This window comes from Rhagoletis pomonella, unplaced genomic scaffold (genome assembly GCF_013731165.1).
Source record: "Rhagoletis pomonella isolate Grant_MI unplaced genomic scaffold, Rhpom_1.0 Rhpom_scaffold_01897, whole genome shotgun sequence".
NCBI classification, from domain to species: Eukaryota; Metazoa; Arthropoda; class Insecta; order Diptera; family Tephritidae; genus Rhagoletis; species Rhagoletis pomonella.
In genome coordinates this window covers 1-19329 of record NW_023460451.1, presented here as the reverse complement: position 1 = coordinate 19329, position 19329 = coordinate 1, and the positions used below count along the sequence as shown (strand labels likewise).

At 39.8% G+C, this 19329-nt stretch overlaps 1 protein-coding gene across 1 annotated transcript; it reads right to left on the bottom strand.

Moving 5' to 3' along the window:
* Positions 1 to 15006: 15006 nt before the first annotated feature.
* On the bottom strand, positions 15007 to 19098 carry LOC118752838 (ubiA prenyltransferase domain-containing protein 1 homolog). The gene is made up of 5 exons (XM_036487693.1): positions 18991 to 19098; positions 18652 to 18919; positions 18423 to 18555; positions 17855 to 18291; positions 15007 to 15995 (listed from the first exon to the last, which is right to left on the bottom strand). Exons 4-5 carry the CDS (start codon positions 18284 to 18286, stop codon positions 15390 to 15392), a joined length of 1038 nt encoding a protein of 345 aa, XP_036343586.1. The 5' UTR covers positions 18287 to 18291; positions 18423 to 18555; positions 18652 to 18919; positions 18991 to 19098; the 3' UTR covers positions 15007 to 15389.
* Between the last annotated feature and the right edge of the window lie 231 nt (positions 19099 to 19329).

The window sequence follows — 19329 nt, the reverse complement described above, 5'->3', positions numbered from 1 at the left end:
TGAAATAAAAGTTTCCATAGACAAAAATTACAACTTCTATTGATTTTTTTAATATTTTCCCACAGATTAATGAAATGTAGTCATTTAAAAATAAGTTACTTCTGAAATAGAGATAATTAGGGCACATTTAAATTTATGTCGCTTTCCTCTTTTCAATGGAATGACCCAAACATGACTTCTGATGTAGTGCTTAACTACGTACGTATGACGACAGTTTTCTTTGTTACTAAAAGTAATTTAATGAATTTTTTAGTCCTTTTACTTGTGATTTACTCAAATGAAACATGATAATTTTAGCTGAAACATTTTAGCCGTTTTAAGTCGTTTTTTTTTACCAATGTAGCCGAAGAGGTAGCCGGATTTCAGCGAGCCCGAAAGAACAACTAGTACGTTGAGTAGTATTAAGAAGCTGCTCAGAAAAAAAGATGCCGCCTATAGGGCAACGCTGCGATCGGGCGCAACGCGAGCCATGTAGGTAGCTGAAGATGGAAGCGAGACGTATAAGGAAAGCTTAATGTGGAAAGTTGCAATCAAAACAGACAGCCAATGCATTCGCTACTCGACTCTCACACCTGCTCTCAGAGAGCACTCTTCAACAAACCGACATATGCGAGCAGTGGAACCACATTCACCGCTCATTAAGTACCGCCGCCGAAGAATTAGACGGATTTCAGCGAGCCCGAAAGAACAACTGGTACGATGAGGAGTGTCAGAAAGCTGCAGAGAAAAAAGATGCCGCCTACAGGACCACGCTGCGATCGGGCGCAACGAGCGCTATGTGAGACCACTCTATGGATCTGAAGAGGGAAACGAGACATATTTGCCGCAATAAGAAGAGAGAAGCCGAAATACGTGAGTAAGAAGAGCTTAAAATGGTGGCCGACAAGAAAAACGCCCGAAAATTTTACCGCAGAGTTTGGTGACTTACGCAAGGTTTTAAGATCAGGGCGAACTCTTGTAAGAACAAGAATGGCGACCTAGTGTCTGATGTCCAGAACGTACTTAAATTATGGAGGCAACACTTTTCCATCCCACTGAATGGTAGCAGCACTGAAAGCTATGGAGAAGACAAACCCTAGTCCCCAGTCGATGATGACGGAGTCGATGTTCACCACCTGACTATCAATTTGGAATTTAAGTGTTCTCTGCCCAATCCACAAGAAAGGCGACCCCGTCATTCGCGCCAACTACCGCGGAATCAGCCTTCTAAGCATCGGTTAGAAGGTTTTATGGACCGTATTGAGTGAAAGACTGAAGCCCGCACTCAACGAACTGATTGGGCCTTATCAGCGTGGCTTTAGACCTGAAAATCCACCAAAGACCAGGTATTCACAATACGACAAATCTTGGAAAAGACCCGCGGGAAACGGATCGACACTCACCATCTATTTGTCGACTTTAAAGCCGCTAAATGGAGCTGTCTATACGCCACGACATCAGAATTTGGCAATACCACCAGCTCCGTCAGAATTGGGAACGACCTCTCCGAGCCGTTTGCTATCAAAAGGGGTTTCAGACAAGGTGTCTCCCTTTCATGTGATTTCTTTAATCTGATGTTGGAGAAGATTATAAGAGCTGCAGAACTGAACCACTCAGGAACAATTTTTACAAGAGCGTGCAACTGCTGGCGTACACCGATGATATTGACATCATCGGTAACAAGAACCGCGAAGTCCGTTCTGCCTTTTCCAAGCTAGAAAGAAAGCAAGGCGATTGGGTCTGGTGGTCAACGAGGACAAGACGAAGTATCTCCTGTCATCAAAAAAAAAAACGGTCAGCGCATTCGCGCCTTGGCACCCACGTCAATGTTGACAGTTGTAATTTCGAGAAAGTGGAGAATTTCGTTTACTTGGGAACCAGAATTAACACCGATAATAATGTCAGCATAGAAATCCAACGCAGAATCAATCTTTCTAACAAGTGCTACTTTGGACTGAGTAGGCAATTCAGAAGTAAAGTCCTCTCTCGACGTACGAAAACCACAGTCTATAAGTCACTAATCATGCCCGTGGCGCAGAAGCATGGTCAATGAGGCGGCTTTTGGAGTATTCTAGAGAAAGATTTTGCGGAAGATTTACGCGCCTTTACACTTTGGCGACGGTGAGTACCGCAGACGATGGAATGCACCACACAGTGCAGTATCGTCTTATCGAAGCAGACATCGACCGCAGGCATACCACCCTAGAATGTCAGGGTATTGCTATCCGGTCACGTGATGTCGAGCTCGAAATATTTAACGTATATATACCCCCTGTCACCAGCTGCCCGGAAGATGTGTCGAACGGTCGTAGGGGAACACAATTGGCTGACCAGATAGACGATTCGACATTCTGCCTAATGAACGACGACGCACCCACCAGGATTATGGGCAGCTGCAGCATCTCGCCTGACATAACAGTTGTAAGCGCTGTCCTGATAAACAGCAAACACTGCGACCTTTGCTGATCTTGGCATCGAACCATCTGCCCATAATCATCTCGATTGATAAACCTGCCGACTTTGCTTCCGCGGACCTATATCAACTTTTATAATGCTGATGGGAAAGGCTTCGCGGAAGTTACTGAAATCACCTTTACTGCCTTACCCACGCCAACCGACTATTTCCCAACGAATAGTAGTATACAAATTAAGATCGGCAGCACTGAAAATAAGCATGCCAATCTTGTCAAAATTACAACAAACACGTCGCTACTGCCAACACCTTGTTATTATTCCACCATGATCATCGTCCATCTTATTGCTGTCCTGTATGCGCAATTTATGCTTTTGACATCTTCTTTGAAATTCATTGCAGCTTGTATTTGTTGTTGTATGCGCAGGCCTTCTAATGTTAGTCTCGCACTCTCTTCTCTATCTCTAATATTTTGGTGTTGTCGAAGTTAAAAGGTGTTCGCACAAGGCGATTTAGCGTTCAACTTTTGCTTTCAACTCAGGCATGGTTGCACGAAAAAAAAGTTGAATGGCTAAATGTTGGCTGGCGACCAACTTTGTTGAAAGCGATTAGTTGACAGGCCGTTCAACCAAAAGTAGAATTCAAATTTGAACAATGCAAACGCCTTTTTATGGCGAATAAATTGATATTTTCTTATATTTGGATATTTTTAGCCATTCAATTTTTTTTTTTCGTGCAACCCTGCGTGAGTTGAACACAAAAGTTGCCTGAAAAATTGCCCCGTGCGAAAGCCCTATTAGCCGAATGTCCGCTGTCTGTCAAGTGTTGCGCTGTAGTTGACAGCAATAAGGTGCAATAGAAAAACAGATGGACAATGATGCAGAAGAGTCATTTTATGTCACCGCGGCCACCTCTGCGCGTGACCTCCAAGGACTTGGATGAAAGTTGAAGAGATTGAAGGCTAGGTGACATGAATATACGTGCAGCATTTATTGCCAATATGCCGTAGGGTTGCCTATTTACACGGGATTTAAATTTTAACAAGACGTCATACATACATACCTTGCTTTAAAGAGCTGTATCTTGGAAACCTTTTAACGAAACTTAATGAAAAAAATTTTTTTTTCTTCCGTATTATTATAGGCTTTAATTGTATTTTTTTTTACATTAACGTGCAACGTATAAAAAACAAAAAAAAATTAAGTAAACCTTTTTTTTTAATTTTTTTTTAAGTTAAACAGAAGCTTCAAGATAGATTCGCAAAGCTACAATATATTCCAGGAACGCACAAATTGCATGCCTTTATGCCCAAAACACCAACAACTCTCATTGCAAAAGAATATTCGACCTCCAATGATAGCTTCAAGGTTAGTCCTTTTATTAAAACAAGAAAAAGGAAAGGTGTGTAAAAAAATAAACCTAATGGATAATAAAATTATAGTTAAAAAACCAACAACACGCTTTAATTACAATAAGAACTAAAATAAAAAAAAAAATTGTTTATTGACTTAAAGATTCGTTAAATAAGGATATGAAGTTCCCTAATTTGATGTTATTTAGGCTGAATTTCTTTATTCATTCTGAACGTTTGGAATAAACTTTTTTGTTTACTTATTCTTTAGAACGCTCCTGGTGATATGTTAACGTATATTTCAAACGCATTCTGTTTATTCAGGCTGTGAAATGGGATTATCCGGAATGTATAAAGAAACGCAGCCTTAAACTTTTAAACTAGCTTAATATAGGATTAAAGTAATTGGCACGTGGTCATAGTCGAAATAAAGTCCACTGAAAAGTTAGTTGCAGTTATTTTTTACAGGCATCCCTTTGGAAGCATACAGCACCCCATTGGTAGAGGGCTTCTGGTATACGAATTTGTTGTAACGTCAGGGGTTGAAGACTTGCTATAGCTGCTTGTCTCTTAAAATACCTCGAATCCTGTCGCAAGCAGATTTCCCATGTGAATTTGCAACAAAGTTCAATGCTGCCATTTCCTTAAAGGGATTTCAGACCCTTTAGTAAAGTTAATATGATTTATTCATATTGTTTTTGTTTTTTACACCCTTTTCCTCTTTCAAAAATATACAATTTCATAAAATTTCATTGTCAATTTATCATATTGCTCGAGCGTTAGACGATATAGAGTCCATACGCCTAAGTAGCCCATTACGCCCACTTGGGTACTTAAATTTGACATGATAGACAATGTTTTTATGTAAAAATACAAATTTTTTAAAATGCTATAATAAAAACAAATCAAAAAGAAAAATGTTTACTAAATTTTTTTTTTTATACGTTGCAGATTAATGTAAAAAATGTATAATTATAGCCCATAATAAGACGGAAGAAATATGTATATATTTTTTTTCATTAAGTTTCGTTAAAAGGTTTCCTAGATACGGCACTTTAAAGAAAGGTATGTATGACGTATTCTTAAAATTTAAGTCCCGTGTAAGAAGGCAACCCTACGTCATATCGGCAAAATATGCTGCACGTATATTTATGTCACCCAGACCTTCAATCTCTTCAACTTTCATCCAAATACTTAGAGGTCGCGCACAGAGGTGGCCGCGGTGACATGAAATGCCGCAGAAGTGAATGTAGTGAAGCGATTATTGTGCTTTTTTGTTTATTTTGTTCTTATTAATTTAAATGTAAGTGCTGTGGTTTTTATATATGTATGTATATATGCACCTTGTTAACTATGTTATATGTATGTATGTACACATATTTGATGGATTCAGAACGGTGTCATAAGTGTCGTATTGTTGTATGTCGTATACTTTAAAAGCTTAAATAAATGTTTAGAGAACCTGAAACCACAATCAACTATTTTTGAGCACTGCGAAAATTCATAATATGACTTTGATGGTACTTTGCGAAGCCCCGTAATATGTATATTTTTTAGGCGTTTAGAGTCGACGACATACAACTATATGACACTTACGACACCGTTGTGAATACCCCAATTATTAATTGTGATTTTAAGCCTAATTGTTTGTGTTTTTATACCCGAGCGCACTTGTGCACAAGGGTATTATAACTTTGTTCACATAACGGTTGTTTGTAACAGGCAAAACGAATCGAGATAGATATAGACAAATGTATACATAAATGATCAGAATGAAAAGAGAAATCGATTAAGCGGTGACTGTCTGTCCGTCCGTCCGTCCGTCCGTCCGTCCGTCCGCCTGTGCACACGATAACTCGAGTAAAAATTGAGATATCTTAACGAAACTTGGTACGTGAACTTCTTTTGGGCGTGGGACAGATGGTATTGAAAATGGGCGAAATCGGATAATAACCACGCCTACCTCCCATATAACGGTAATTTTAAGAAATACGAAAACTGCGATATTTTAGTAACTACTGAAGCTAATTCACTCAAAATTGATACTTACAATGAGTTTCAGACGGAAAACATGAATATTATAAATTTTTAGAAAATGGGCGTAGCCACGCCCACTTATGGTTACATGTGTATATCTTGGTAACCGCTGCACCAATTTCTTCCAAAGTTAGCACAGTTGTTGGCCTTAGTACAGCTTACTAAATGGCTGAAAATTTTAAAAATCGGACAATAACCACGCCTACCTCCCATATAACGGTAATTTTCAGAAAAACGAAAACTGCGATATTTTAGTAACTACTGAAGATAATTCACTCAAAATTGATATTTGCAATGAGTTTTAGACGAAAAATAAGAATATTACAAAATTTTGGCAAATGGGCGTAGCCACGCCCACTTATGGTTACATGTGTATATCTTGGTAACCGCTACACCAATTTCTTCCAAACTTGGCACAGTTGTTGGTCCTGATACAGCATACCAACTGGCCGAAAATTTCTAAAATCGGACAATAACCACGCCCACATCCCATAAAACGGTAATTTCGAGAAATACAAAATCTTCGATAAATCAGTAAATATTGAAGCTAATTTATTCAAAATTGATGATTGCTACAATTCTTTACCAAGAAATACGTTTATGACAAAATTTTGGAAAATGGGCGTAGCACCGCCCACTTGTGATCACATATATGTATCTCGCTAACCGTTCTAGCAATTTGTACCAAGCTCGGTATGGTTATTGTGCTTGCCACATAAAAGCAAACCGTTGAAAATTGTTGAAATCGGACTAAAATTGAGGCCGCTTTTCATATAACGGTAAATTTCAGATATGCTTGAAACTGCAATATTTCGAAATTTAAGGACGCTAATTTACTTAAAATGTATACACCCCGGCTTATCATGTAGCGGTAGCTTTCGGAAAGGTGGAAAACATATATTTAATACTTGCGCCGGGTATTTAATGTTCGGCTCCGCCCGAACTTAGACTTTCTTACTTGTTATACTTTGTTTCAAATAGACTCCCTGATGAAGGCGTAAAAGACGATGAAACTTTGTTTTGCTTTTTATTAACAGGCCGTAAAGCTCCAAAAATCAGCTTATATAAGGAATTCGAAATTTTGGTCCTAGAAAAACAACAACGTAAATAAGCAATATTCAAAATTATTTTATTTTATTGCAGATGCATTCAACACAAATTTTACAAACAAAGCGTGTTATTTATTAAAGCAAAAGAACGGTTTGAAATTCACATTCGAATCCCATTAGAGTTCAACATTAGAATTCGATTAGAGAATTCATATTTTCTCGAGTCGAGAATTATGTCCCATTTTTGTTGAGATCGCTATGATTCTCCATAGTTTTTCGTGTCGTTCTCTAACGTTTGAGATTGGAGAATGTGGCTTGTTCTCCAATCATTCTCACAAATACATTAGCGCACACAAGGGGTGGGTTTTGGGGTTCAAACCCACCCTAAAGCTAATAACCTCAAATACAATATGTATCTTAAAGCTAAGAATCCAGCTCTCAAGGAAATTATAAGAAATATTTATTATAATTTCCGTTGCTTGAAAAAGCGCGAAAATATACGAGCTTTTTTTTCTTGAGAGCTGCAAATTGATTTAAGAAATTTTGGTAGAAGAATATTTCTTTTCCATTTCTCGTCCGTCGTTTTATATGAATTTTTCGTTTTTCTTGAGAGTTCAGTTAATTTTTTCGGTATTTGAAATATTAAAAAAATTTAGCAATTGTGAAAAATCACCATCTCTATCGAAAACCAGAAATCAAAAAATGAACATAGAAGTGCAAAAATTCATGGAATCAATAAATTTATTTTTACTGACTCTTTTTTAAAATTTTTGATTAGGTACTTTTGAAAGTTGAGCGCATCTTGAGTTTATAGAACTTTTTATTAAACAAGTAGTTTTTAAGGAAAGAACACAACCAACTTCAATTCTCATATTCAAAATTAGGGGTACCGTTAATTTCTTCATGATCCAATCATCGGATCTCTAAAACAAATAACGGGACGAACCTTGAGGTACTATCTTTCTAATAAAAAAAGGATTATTGAAAAAGGTTCACGTGGTCCAAAGTTATGTATTCCGGCGAGATGATAACCTCCCTTTTTTTTGAAGTCGATTAAAAGAGTTTGAGTTCTGTTTATCCGTAAATAAAGTGCAGTTTATGAATTTTAAAACGTTTATTTATTTATTACATACTGTACATAAAACTTGCCAAATGTATTTTAAAGAGGGTATTATCTGAAGCAAATTTTCAGTATTTTCCGGTGATATATCTTCAGAAATATAAAACCCCCCCTAAAATATATTCCTGGGTGCGCCCCTGCACAAATATATAACATTCCTACAGCTTTTAAATGGGCAACTCATTTTTTCTTTTTATAATTTATTAAAATTATTGATTTTAATACCCGAGCGCTCTTGTGCACAAGGGTATATTCACTTTGTTCACATAACGGTTGTTTGTAACAGCCTAAAGGAATCGAGATAGATAAGGGCAAATGTATACATAAATGATCAGAATGAATAGAGAAGTAGATTATGCTATGTCTGTCTGTCCGTCCCTCCGTCCGTGTACACGATAACTCGAGCAAAAAATGAGATATCTCAACGAAATTTGGAACGTAGGTTGCCTCTTATCCAAGGTAGGTGGCTATTGAAAATGGACGAAATCGGACTGTAACCACGCCCCATAGCAAGCAGCGAAATTTTGAATCAAATACAGTAACAAGATAACGGGTGATTTTTTTGAGGTTAGGATTTTCATGCATTAGTATTTGACAGATCACGTGGGATTTCAGACATGGTGTCAAAGAGAAAGATGCTCAGTATGCTTTGAAATTTCATCATGAATAGACTTACTAACGAGCAACGCTTGCAAATCATTGAATTTTATTACCAAAATCAGTGTTCGGTTCGAAATGTGAAAATCCGCTTTTTTATCGACAAATTTTGTTCAGCGATGAGGCTCATTTCTGGTTGAATGGCTTCGTAAATAAGCAAAATTGCCGCATTTGGAGTGAAGAGCAACCAGAAGCCGTTCAAGAACTGCCCATGCATCCCGAAAAATGCACTGTTTGGTGTGGTTTGTACGCTGGTGGAATCATTGGACCGTATTTTTTCAAAGATGCTGTTGGACGTAACGTTACGGTGAATGGCGATCGCTATCGTTCGATGCTAACAAACTTTTTGTTGCCAAAAATGGAAGAACTGAACTTGGTTGACATGTGGTTTCAACAAGATGGCGCTACATGCCACACAGCTCGCGATTCTATGGCCATTTTGAGGGAAAACTTCGGAGAACAATTCATCTCAAGAAATGGACCGGTAAGTTGGCCACCAAGATCATGCGATTTGACGCCTTTAGACTATTTTTTTGTGGGGCTACGTCAAGTCTAAAGTCTACAGAAATAAGCCAGCAACTATTCCAGCTTTGGAAGACAACATTTCCGAAGAAATTCGGGCTATTCCGGCCGAAATGCTCGAAAAAGTTGCCCAAAATTGGACTTTCCGAATGGACCACCTAAGACGCAGCCGCGGTCAACATTTAAATGAAATTATCTTCAAAAAGTAAATGTCATGGACCAATCTAACGTTTCAAATAAAGAACCGATGAGATTTTGCAAATTTTATGCGTTTTTTTTTAAAAAAAAAGTTATCAAGCTCTTAAAAAATCACCCGTTACATAAAAAAAAAATGAAGTGAGCGAGATGAGAGGAATGAGAGAAATATGTAGCAATTCCAACAACAGAACAGCTAGCACAGCCGCATTTATCTTGCTATGCTTTTTTGCAAAATATGTGCATGGGTCCAGACGTTGCATACTTTGCATAGGAAATGCTGTTTTCCATGTATTTTGTTGTTGTGTGTTTGCAAGTTATACAATCCGAGCAATCCGTGATACGTGCAACGGCTTTGCAAGATTTCGAGAATACCCTTATGAGGGGTCCACCTATCCCCTATCCACCTGTCCCCTATGAGGGGGGTGTTTTGTTGTTGTGTGTTTGCTGCAAGTTATACAATCCGTGCTATGTGCAACGGCTTTGCAAGATTTCGAGAATTAATATTATGAATTTTTGCAAAATGTGTGTTGTGATGAAAGGTTGTATCTCACTAGCCGCTTCACCAATCTTTATCAAACTCGGTACGAGCCATGCTTGGGGTGTATCTAACAAATCTGTTGAAAATCTTAGAAAGCCGACAACGGCCACGCCCACCTCCCAAGTAACGATAATTTACACAAACACGGAAACTGCAATAAATCAGTAACTACTGAAACTAATTCAGTAAAAACCGATGATTGCAATAACCACTTAGCAGAAAATTAGATTATCACAAATTTTTGGATATTGGGCGTGGCGCCACTCACTTATGACCACAAATGGGTATCTCGGTAACGGAGTGATCAAACTCGGTCCACGTAATAACCGTGGTACCGAAAAGGCAATTCGTTGAAAATAATTCAAATCGGACTAAAATTACACCCGCTTCCCGTATAACGGTAAATTTCGGAAATACGTAAACTAAGATATTTCAACAACTGGCGCTAATTTACCCCAAGTTAATACTTACAACCTCTTAACAATGAATAAAATGTTTATAGACTTTAAGGAATTGGGTGTGGCACCGCCCACTTGGTTCAATTATTTCATTAAGTCTAACTCGGCATATTATCGAAAACATTTGAAATCGAGAAAACCTTCTCTGCTTTTCATGCAAAGGATTTAAAGCTATTGCGTGAAACTTTTTCAAAGGCAGTCGAAAAATTATGTTTTTGGAGCTGGAAGCTTGATTTTGATGGAGCTGTCATAATGCCAGCAAAAGTTAAATGGTTAGCATGGGCACTGAAATCATTGAGTGAAACTACCTTCTGTTTTTTTATCATGATACCAGGTGTAGTAATAAGAGCGAGGAGAAATGTTTGACACCATTTTATTCGAAAATCTGCTTTTCAAAATTTCTAGAAGATAGCCGAATGTCAAGAAAATTAAGAAAATAAAGCGAGAAAGCTTCTTTATTACTACACCTCTTTAGAATTTCTCCATGGTATTAAACATTCGGTTTTCTTATAGAAATTTTTAAAGGCAAATTTTAAAATAAGATATTGTCAAACCTTTCTTATCGCTCTAATTACACCAGCTGTTATAATTTCACCATGGTTAAATACTAATACCTCTCCCACGACAGCCGGTTCTACGTACCGGAATGACACATTCCCACCACGCCGCCGCCAACAACTCCAGGTTCCTCCTACAATCTGCACGGTATGTCAGACCAGGATATTCCGTAATGTGACATCAGTAAAGTGCAACACCTGCCTTGGCTGGTGCCACTTTAGGGCATGCTCAGGTCTGCGCACCACGCGAGATTGGACGAGGAACTTCGAGGGCCCATGTTGCGCTGCCTGGTCGCAGACCTCAACTGCGACGCCTCCTGCCACTACCACAGGGCGGCAACCACCTCAGCAGCGCACACAGCCAACTGCGGCTCGACCACACACATCCCTCACACCCCGCATAACCACACGTCTCCCGAACCACATGAAGCTCCTTCAATTTAACTGTAACGGGCTTCAGAGCAAGTTCGGGGAGATAACCGTCTTCATGGGAAGGCATGGCATATTGATAGCTGCGGTCCAAGAGACGAAGTTGCACAGCAATTCAACACTGTTGAATTATGCCGGGTACAACGTGCACCGTCGAGATCGCGAGCGGGATAATGGTGGAGGCTTAGCGTTCATTACGCACCACACCGTGCAGTATCGTCTTATCGAAGCAGACATCGACCGCAGGGATACCACCCTAGAATGCTAGGGCATTGCTATCCGGTCAGGCGATGTTGAGCTCGAAATATTTAACGTTTATATACCCCCTGCCACCTGTTGCCCGGTAGGATATCACCCTGACATAGGTGCGCTCCTCAGAGGTGAAAACCGTATAGTAGTAGGCGACTTTAATGCGCACCACGATCTTTGGCACTCAAGCCTGTCGAACGATCGTAGGGGAACTGACTTGACTGAGCAGATAGACGATTCGACATTCCGCACAATGAACGACGACGCACCCACCAGGATTATGGGCAGCTGCTGCAGCTCACCAGACATAACAATAGTCAGCGCTGGTCTGATAAACAGCATATCATGGCGACCTATGCTGACTTTGGCATCAGACCACCTGCCCATAGTCATCTCGATCGATAAACCAACCGACTTTGCTTCCGCGGAGGACCGAACATATATCAACTTTTCAAAAGCTGATTGGAAAGGCTTCGCGGAATTTACTGAAAACACCTTCGCTGCCCTCCCCACACCAACCGACGTCCACCTTGGTGAACGTAAGTTCCGCAGGGCTGTCACCGCTGCTGCAGCCCGCTTCGTACCGGCAGGATGCATCACCGACCCACGCCCAAATTTCCCTGCTGAAGCGGCTGTTCTAGCCGACGAGCGTGACAGCCTTCGTCAAGCCGATCCCGGAGATCCCCGTATCAGGGATCTCAACGCGGAGATTCGGCAACTAGTAAACGTACATAAGCGGAAGAAGTGGGAAGAGCATCTGAAGACCTGCAACTTCACCTCTGGTGTGAGTAAGCTTTGGTCAACCGTGATTTCACTGTCCAATCCGACGAAGCACGACGACAGAGTCGAAATTTCTTTCGGCGACCATGCTTCGTCGGACCCGGAGCGATGCGCGAGCTATTTTAGCCGGCAGTTTATACTGCATCCTCCGGTGGACAAAGCCAAGCGTCGAGTGACCAGAAGGCTGCACAAACTGCCAACAACCTGTGCCCCCCTTGCTTTCACTTGCGGTGAAGTTCAGGTGGCCATCGGGAAGGCGAAAGCCTCCAAAGCCATGGGTCCCGACGGAATATGCATGCTGATGCTGAAAAATTTGGGTCCTGCGGGGGTAGCGTACCTAACGGAGGTCCTCAATTTGTCCATGGCCACTCTCATCATCCCAGACATCTGGAAGGTGGGGAGAGTGGTCTCACTGCTCAAACCGGGGAAACCTGCCAACATAGAACATTCTTATCGTCCGATAACACTCCTTTCCCCGGTAGCGAAGACACTCGAGGCCTTGCTACTCCCGTATTTCACAAACCACTTGACCCCAGCGAAGCATCAGCATGGTTTCCGAAAGTGCACAGTACAACAACAGCACTTAACGCCATAAACACTCAGATAACTCGTGGCCTTAACCGTAAAGGTCCCTGTGAGAGAACGATTCTAGTAGCGTTGGACCTGTCAAAGGCTTTTGACACTGTCAGCCATTCCACGCTACTAGAAGATATAGAGGCTTCCTCTCTCCCACAGAGGCTCAAACGGTGGTCGGCAAATTATCTAAATGGTCGACACTCGTCGGTAATGTTTAGAGACAAATCGAGCAAACTTAGGAAAATAAAACAGGGGGTTCCACAGGGTAGTGTCCTTCCCCCACTACTGTTTAACTTTTACATTTCAATGCTCCCTCAACCACCAGAGGGAGTCTCGATTGTCTCTTACGCCGACGATTGCTCGATCATGGCGACTGGGAATGGAATTGATGACCTGTGTTCGAAAGTAAACGGATATCTCTCTGAACTTTCTCGCTTCTTCACTGCAAAGTGTCTAGCCCTCTCCCCTACGAAATCCTCTGCGTCCCTTTTTTACAACCTGGACGAACGAGGTCAGGCTACCGCTAGGAATTCACGTCGATGACACACCAATTCCGACGGTGAATAATCCTAAAATTCTCGGAGTAACATTCGACAGCCTGCTCTCCTTCTCCGCGCACGCAACCGCTATTGTCAATAAAGTACAGAGCCGCAACAAGGTCCTCAAGTCGCTAGCCGGCAGTACTTGGGGCAAAGACAAATAAACGTTGCTGGCAACATACAAGGCAATAGGCCGGCCGGTTTTAAACTACGCAGCACCAGTGTGGTCGCCGGAGACTAGTAGGACGCAGTGGACGAAGCTACATACGGTACAAAATACAGCACTAAGGACAGCGACCGGATGCCTCCTGATGTCACCAGAACACCACCTCCACGATGAGGCGAAAATGCTCCCAATTAGGGAGCACAACACGATGCTCTGCAAGCAGTTTCTTGCTGGGAGCCACAGATGTGGCCACCCAAATAGACAGCTGCTTGCAGAGGAGCCCTCGCCGAGGCACGTCAGGAGGCATCTATATGAACTGACGGACGAAGTCCAGAGGTTCATTAAGCAACCTCTAGACCCGTCAGCTCACAGACAGACCCTGAACGGCATTCACAGGGACGCAGTCTCGAGTTATGTAGACTCAAGACCTGTGAATGCCGTTCTAGGCACACAAACACCGGACATTGACGCGACGGAGCTCCATCTGCCTCGGGAGACCAGGACAACAATAGCCCAACTTCGCTCTGGCTACTGCAGCAGGCTAAATTCCTACCTGAGTAGGTTAAATGCGGATGTGCCGAACGAATGTCCGGCATGCGGAGAGACCCCTCATGACTCGAAACATCTCTTCGCATGCCCGGAAAACCCCACAACCCTAACGGCGTCGTCCCTATGGACCGACCCCATAGAGGCTGCACGCTAGTGGAACTCGACGACAACGACTGAGATATCAGCCGATCTGGGCGGGGTTGTTGTAGCCGCTACAACAACAACAACAACTAATACCTCTGGACCCGTCAGCATACCGACAGGCCCTGAACGGCATTCACAGGGAGTCAGTCTCGAGTTATGTAGACTCCAGACCTGTGAATGCCGTTCTAGGCACACAACCACCGGACATTGACGAGACAGAGCTTCATCTGCCTCGGAAGACAAGAACCACAATAGCCCAACTTCGCTCTGGCTACTGCAGCAGGTTAAACTCATACCTGAGCAGAATAAACGCGGATGTGCCAAATGAGTGTCCGGCATGCGGAGAGACCCCTCACGACTTGAAATATTTCTTCGCATGCCCGGAAAACCCGACAGCTCTAACGGCTTTGTCCCTGTGGACCGACCCTATGGAGGCTGCACGCTTCTTAGGGCCGATCTGGGCGGAGTTGTTGTAGCCGCTACAATAACAACAACAACAACAACAACTAAGATTTTTTAATGGGATGGAAAGAAATTAAAAGTTGAATTTAAGAATAAAGTACACAACTTAAAAATTGTAACATTGAAAAAAACGTTCAGATAATCACTTTCCATTTTATGATATTTCGTGTTACTACGTTTATTCATAGAATTTTTTAACGTTTACGAAAAATTCCCTATATTCACGCTAAATTATTTTAAATATTTTTTATTTGTTACAAAATGGGTTTCGACTTAAGCTATTTTAGATGAAAGTTCAGATTTAGTTTTTGTAAAAGCTGCATTATCATGATTTTATATTTTATTGATAGATTTTTTAGTTTTATCTAAGCACTACATATACATAATTTACTGTAAAGAGTATATTGTTTCTGTGACTTAACTCCAATATTTCCCTCTCATATATTTTCATTTGTCATAAGTATGGGAAGCGTTAAAAATCGTGTATATTTACGTAAGTATGTATTATCGTATGACATGGTCAATTCTATCATTAAATGAAAGTTATTGTTCCCTACTGGTATGAATATGAAAGTTATCATTCTAATGTCTGCGGTAACTGAAGTCGGGTAGTTGTTTAGCACAGCATATCGCCACTATGAAAAGCACCCCGAAAAAAAAAGTTTAATTTTGCCGTCTGCCGTGGCACAGAACTCATTGTTTGTTCATTACGAAAACGTTTCTCGATTTGAAATGCTTGCGGAACAGTTATGAGCGGCAATAAAAACCATAGCGAATAGTTCAAACCGTATACTACAAATACGCTGTACGGCGTAAATAGCAACAATGCATATAAAACATGCGATGCAGTGCGTCCGATGACTATTGCTAACGTCACAATCCCTGCTTTACGGTCATTTTCAGCGTCGCGAGTATTATTACTATGTAGTATAGCCTCGGCATTTAGTGCCAGAGGAATAGCATAGTATATTGTGGTCCAGTCCACATGACCTGTTTGTGACATAAACGCAAACAATACTGACAATGGTCCGAAGAGTATCAAAATTACAACATCTCCAAGGGCAATATATTTGAAACCAATTCCACCAGTGTAAAGAAAACTGGACGATAGACCGCCGAAATAAATTAACGCCAGGTGTTCCATTTTAGCTGGACTCAGAAAGGCTAAGCAGATGAAGCCGCCGCAACCAGCCATGTACAAAATTGCTCCCAATGAGACAACCTACAAATTAAGAAAATATATTAAATTGACTTAAAGAAATCACCTCTCAATGTACATACAGTGCCGGACAAATTTACAAGGTTCTAACAAAAACCAAATATATAAACTCAAATTTCAAACCTTGTACAAAAATTACGGAAATTCTGCAAAATTTCATTCAAATTGCAACTTTTTATTTAAAATTTTTTGGAAAAGTTTTGGTATGCGGTTTTATAGCCCTTTATATTTCAATTTGTTTACAATGTTCAACCAATCGCGCTGACTTTTAATATTTTTTTTTATGGTTACGGCTTTTGCTGTTTTTTTATGTAACAATTTAGATATTACACACAATTAATCCACAAATGCCCTAACCAACAAATTTTTTATTTTACAGAAGTAAAAAACAGTATAAAAAGAGTAGCAAAAACAAGTAGTGCATTTTCAAAAGTGGCATATAACTCCATTGTTTTTGGTACTACTACTTAAAATTTTTATTTAAGATGTGTTTTATACATCCTACCAAAATCTGTTAAAAATGCAGTTTCGAAAAGTGTTGGCTAAGGCCGTTGTGAATACAAACTGGCTTTGATTTTTGAAATTTTGTCAGCAGTGGTATTCTGACAATCGCTTCGCAAAATTTTGTCGCCAAAATTCTCTAGATTAAAAGCAGTGGGGACTAAAAGTATTCAAGATGGAATAACACGTGCAATGTGTAATCAGCCAAATCTGGGAGCATGGGGAAATATAACTACATAGATGTTGCGTGTTGTTAGGGGCGTCTGCTATCCTTTTGGATTTTTGGCGATCAAAATTAGCGATAGCAATGTTGGAATCCGGTTGCAGATAAGCATGCGAAAATAAAACTATTATATGGAAAATTTAAATACATATCGTCGTTTAAAGTACAAAACCGCGTATCAACAAAATGCAAAATCGCGTATCAAGATAATGCAAAACGTGAGGTTGCATAAAAGCGTATGAAGTGGCATAAATTATTTTCTAGAGAGTAAAAACATTCATATTTCAAAATGGTTCTCTTTTTAATAAAGCAATCGCATTTCTGGCTAGTATATTTCAGGACGAATAGATCCAATTTTCGGCAGCCAATGTCAGTTACACGGTTTTGTACTTTAAGCGACGATATGTATCTCTAAGAGATAGGATAGAATACTGAAAACCTAAAACGTACCGCGATTGAGCTTTACTTTTAGATAAATACGAGATTAGAAGTATAATTGTAACAAAGATATACCGCGTAACAAAAACAAAAAAAAAACATTGAGTTAATAAGTCTTTAAACAGAAAAGAACAGGCAGTAGAGTGCGCTCAGTCAAACGGGCGGAAAATATGGGAATGCATATCGCACATGCTCTGTAAAAGTGTAATAATTCAAAATTTGTCATTTTTGATATTATGAGCTAAAAAAATTCACCCGACCATTTATTTAACTTCCTGCAAAAGCCGCACCAATTGTTTTAGTTATTTATTGCAAACATATAAAGTAAAGTTTCTCTCGCGCATATATTTAACATATGCTTAAAAAAATTACTTGCATTTTCCCACAAATTAGCGATTTTGAGTTAGCACGCCTTTGAAGAACGTGTGTGATATGTACAGTTACTCTCAAAATTGAACGTACTGCTCTTTTTTGTTAATATTTGCGATGTTTTACATGCTAGAAATCGAGTTGATTTTTGAGAACTTTTTTGCTGACTGTCCTGCGCATTTTTTTCCATATAAAAAATTTTCAGAACACTCAATTTTGGGAGTAACCGTATACATAATATGTATGTACACTGAAAACATTTTATTAATAATGTAAACAAAACTAAAATTAAATGTTTATAAAATACATTCATACATATGTATGTGCTTACCTCATCCTTCGTAAGTATGTGATCTACGAGTGTGCGATCGTCGGCCTTTTGCTTGTCGATTCCCTTGATGAAATCAAAATATGTATTCACCACATTTCCAGCGCAATGTACTGTGACTACAGTGAAGGCGGTTAGAAAAAATGTTATTAGGCTAAAATCGGCTGCCCATTGAGAACGATATGCCAACGCTGAACCCATCAACGTTGGCACCAAGCTGCCTGATAATGACCATGGACGCAGTGCATGTAAATATGTTTTCAATTTCATGAATGTACCAGTAGATGTGCGTTGGGTCAAATTGGCAGTTAAAGTTTTAGCTTTGCCATTTAGTAAGGACGTTGTATCTTCGTTTTCATTTATTGAAGTGCCATTTTCAGTATTTTGACCAAGTAGATTAGAATTTTCCTTAACCTGTTTACGCTGATATGCCATTTCAACTGAAATATCATTTACAAGATGGTTCTTTTGATTTAAGTTGTTGTGTGCTTTCTCATTAGTGAAAATCAGTGAAATTCAATTAGGCCAAGAATTATTGCAAACATTTAGAATGTACAAAATGTTTACTTACGTTTGCTTTTTTAGGAAATCTGACGATGAACTAATATTTCACCTTATTACAATGAGTTGTTGGAGCAATATAAATATTTTAGACTTTGTTTATATTCGTATGTAGATCTTTTGGCCTTGTGTATCCCAAATATCTTCGGAACGAGAAAAAAATTAAAAACTTTCTATTGTTTGTTTATACGTATCTTTTTTTGCAATTTTCTATCATGCCTGTTGCGCTGCTTCTGTACCTTTTCATTCAACACGATCGCCACGATTGCCAGGCAATGGGTGGGATAGCTGCTAATGTGAACTTTTGGCCCGTGGAGCAAATGCTATTTTCAAAGTTGGCGAAAATATGCTTTTCTCGTGTAAATTCTTTAGCATTATTATTCTAATGCTGTATATATCATGACACATATGTGAGAGATCAACATAGTCGTCTGAATTTCAGTCACTGATATATACGAAGTGCCGCCCGCCACCTTAGCTATAACAGTAGGAACCACTTCTTCACACCTGACAAATTCAATGATGTTAAAATATGTTAAATGTATGCATATTAATATTATATATTCATTCTTGCTAACATAAATGTACTGAAATTAAACTGGAACAAGAAATTTATTAGTTAATCCTTCACAGCTTCTTATGTATTTCTCCTTTTAGCATTTTCTATTTTCTAATCAAATACCCCACGTCACCTGTGTGGCAACTGAACATACCTCTTACTACATGTCTACACCTGCTATGGGCACACGCTTTCGAAATCTTATCGCTGAGAAATTTCTAACCGGCGCACAGTGTTTTGGCTATATGGAGGCAGGTGAAACTTGACATGTGCTCTAGTTTTACTTAGAAATAGAGAATTATGAAACTTTGTAAAGATGGTACAATTGCCATGCCCTCTACTCTTGTGGGCGGAAACA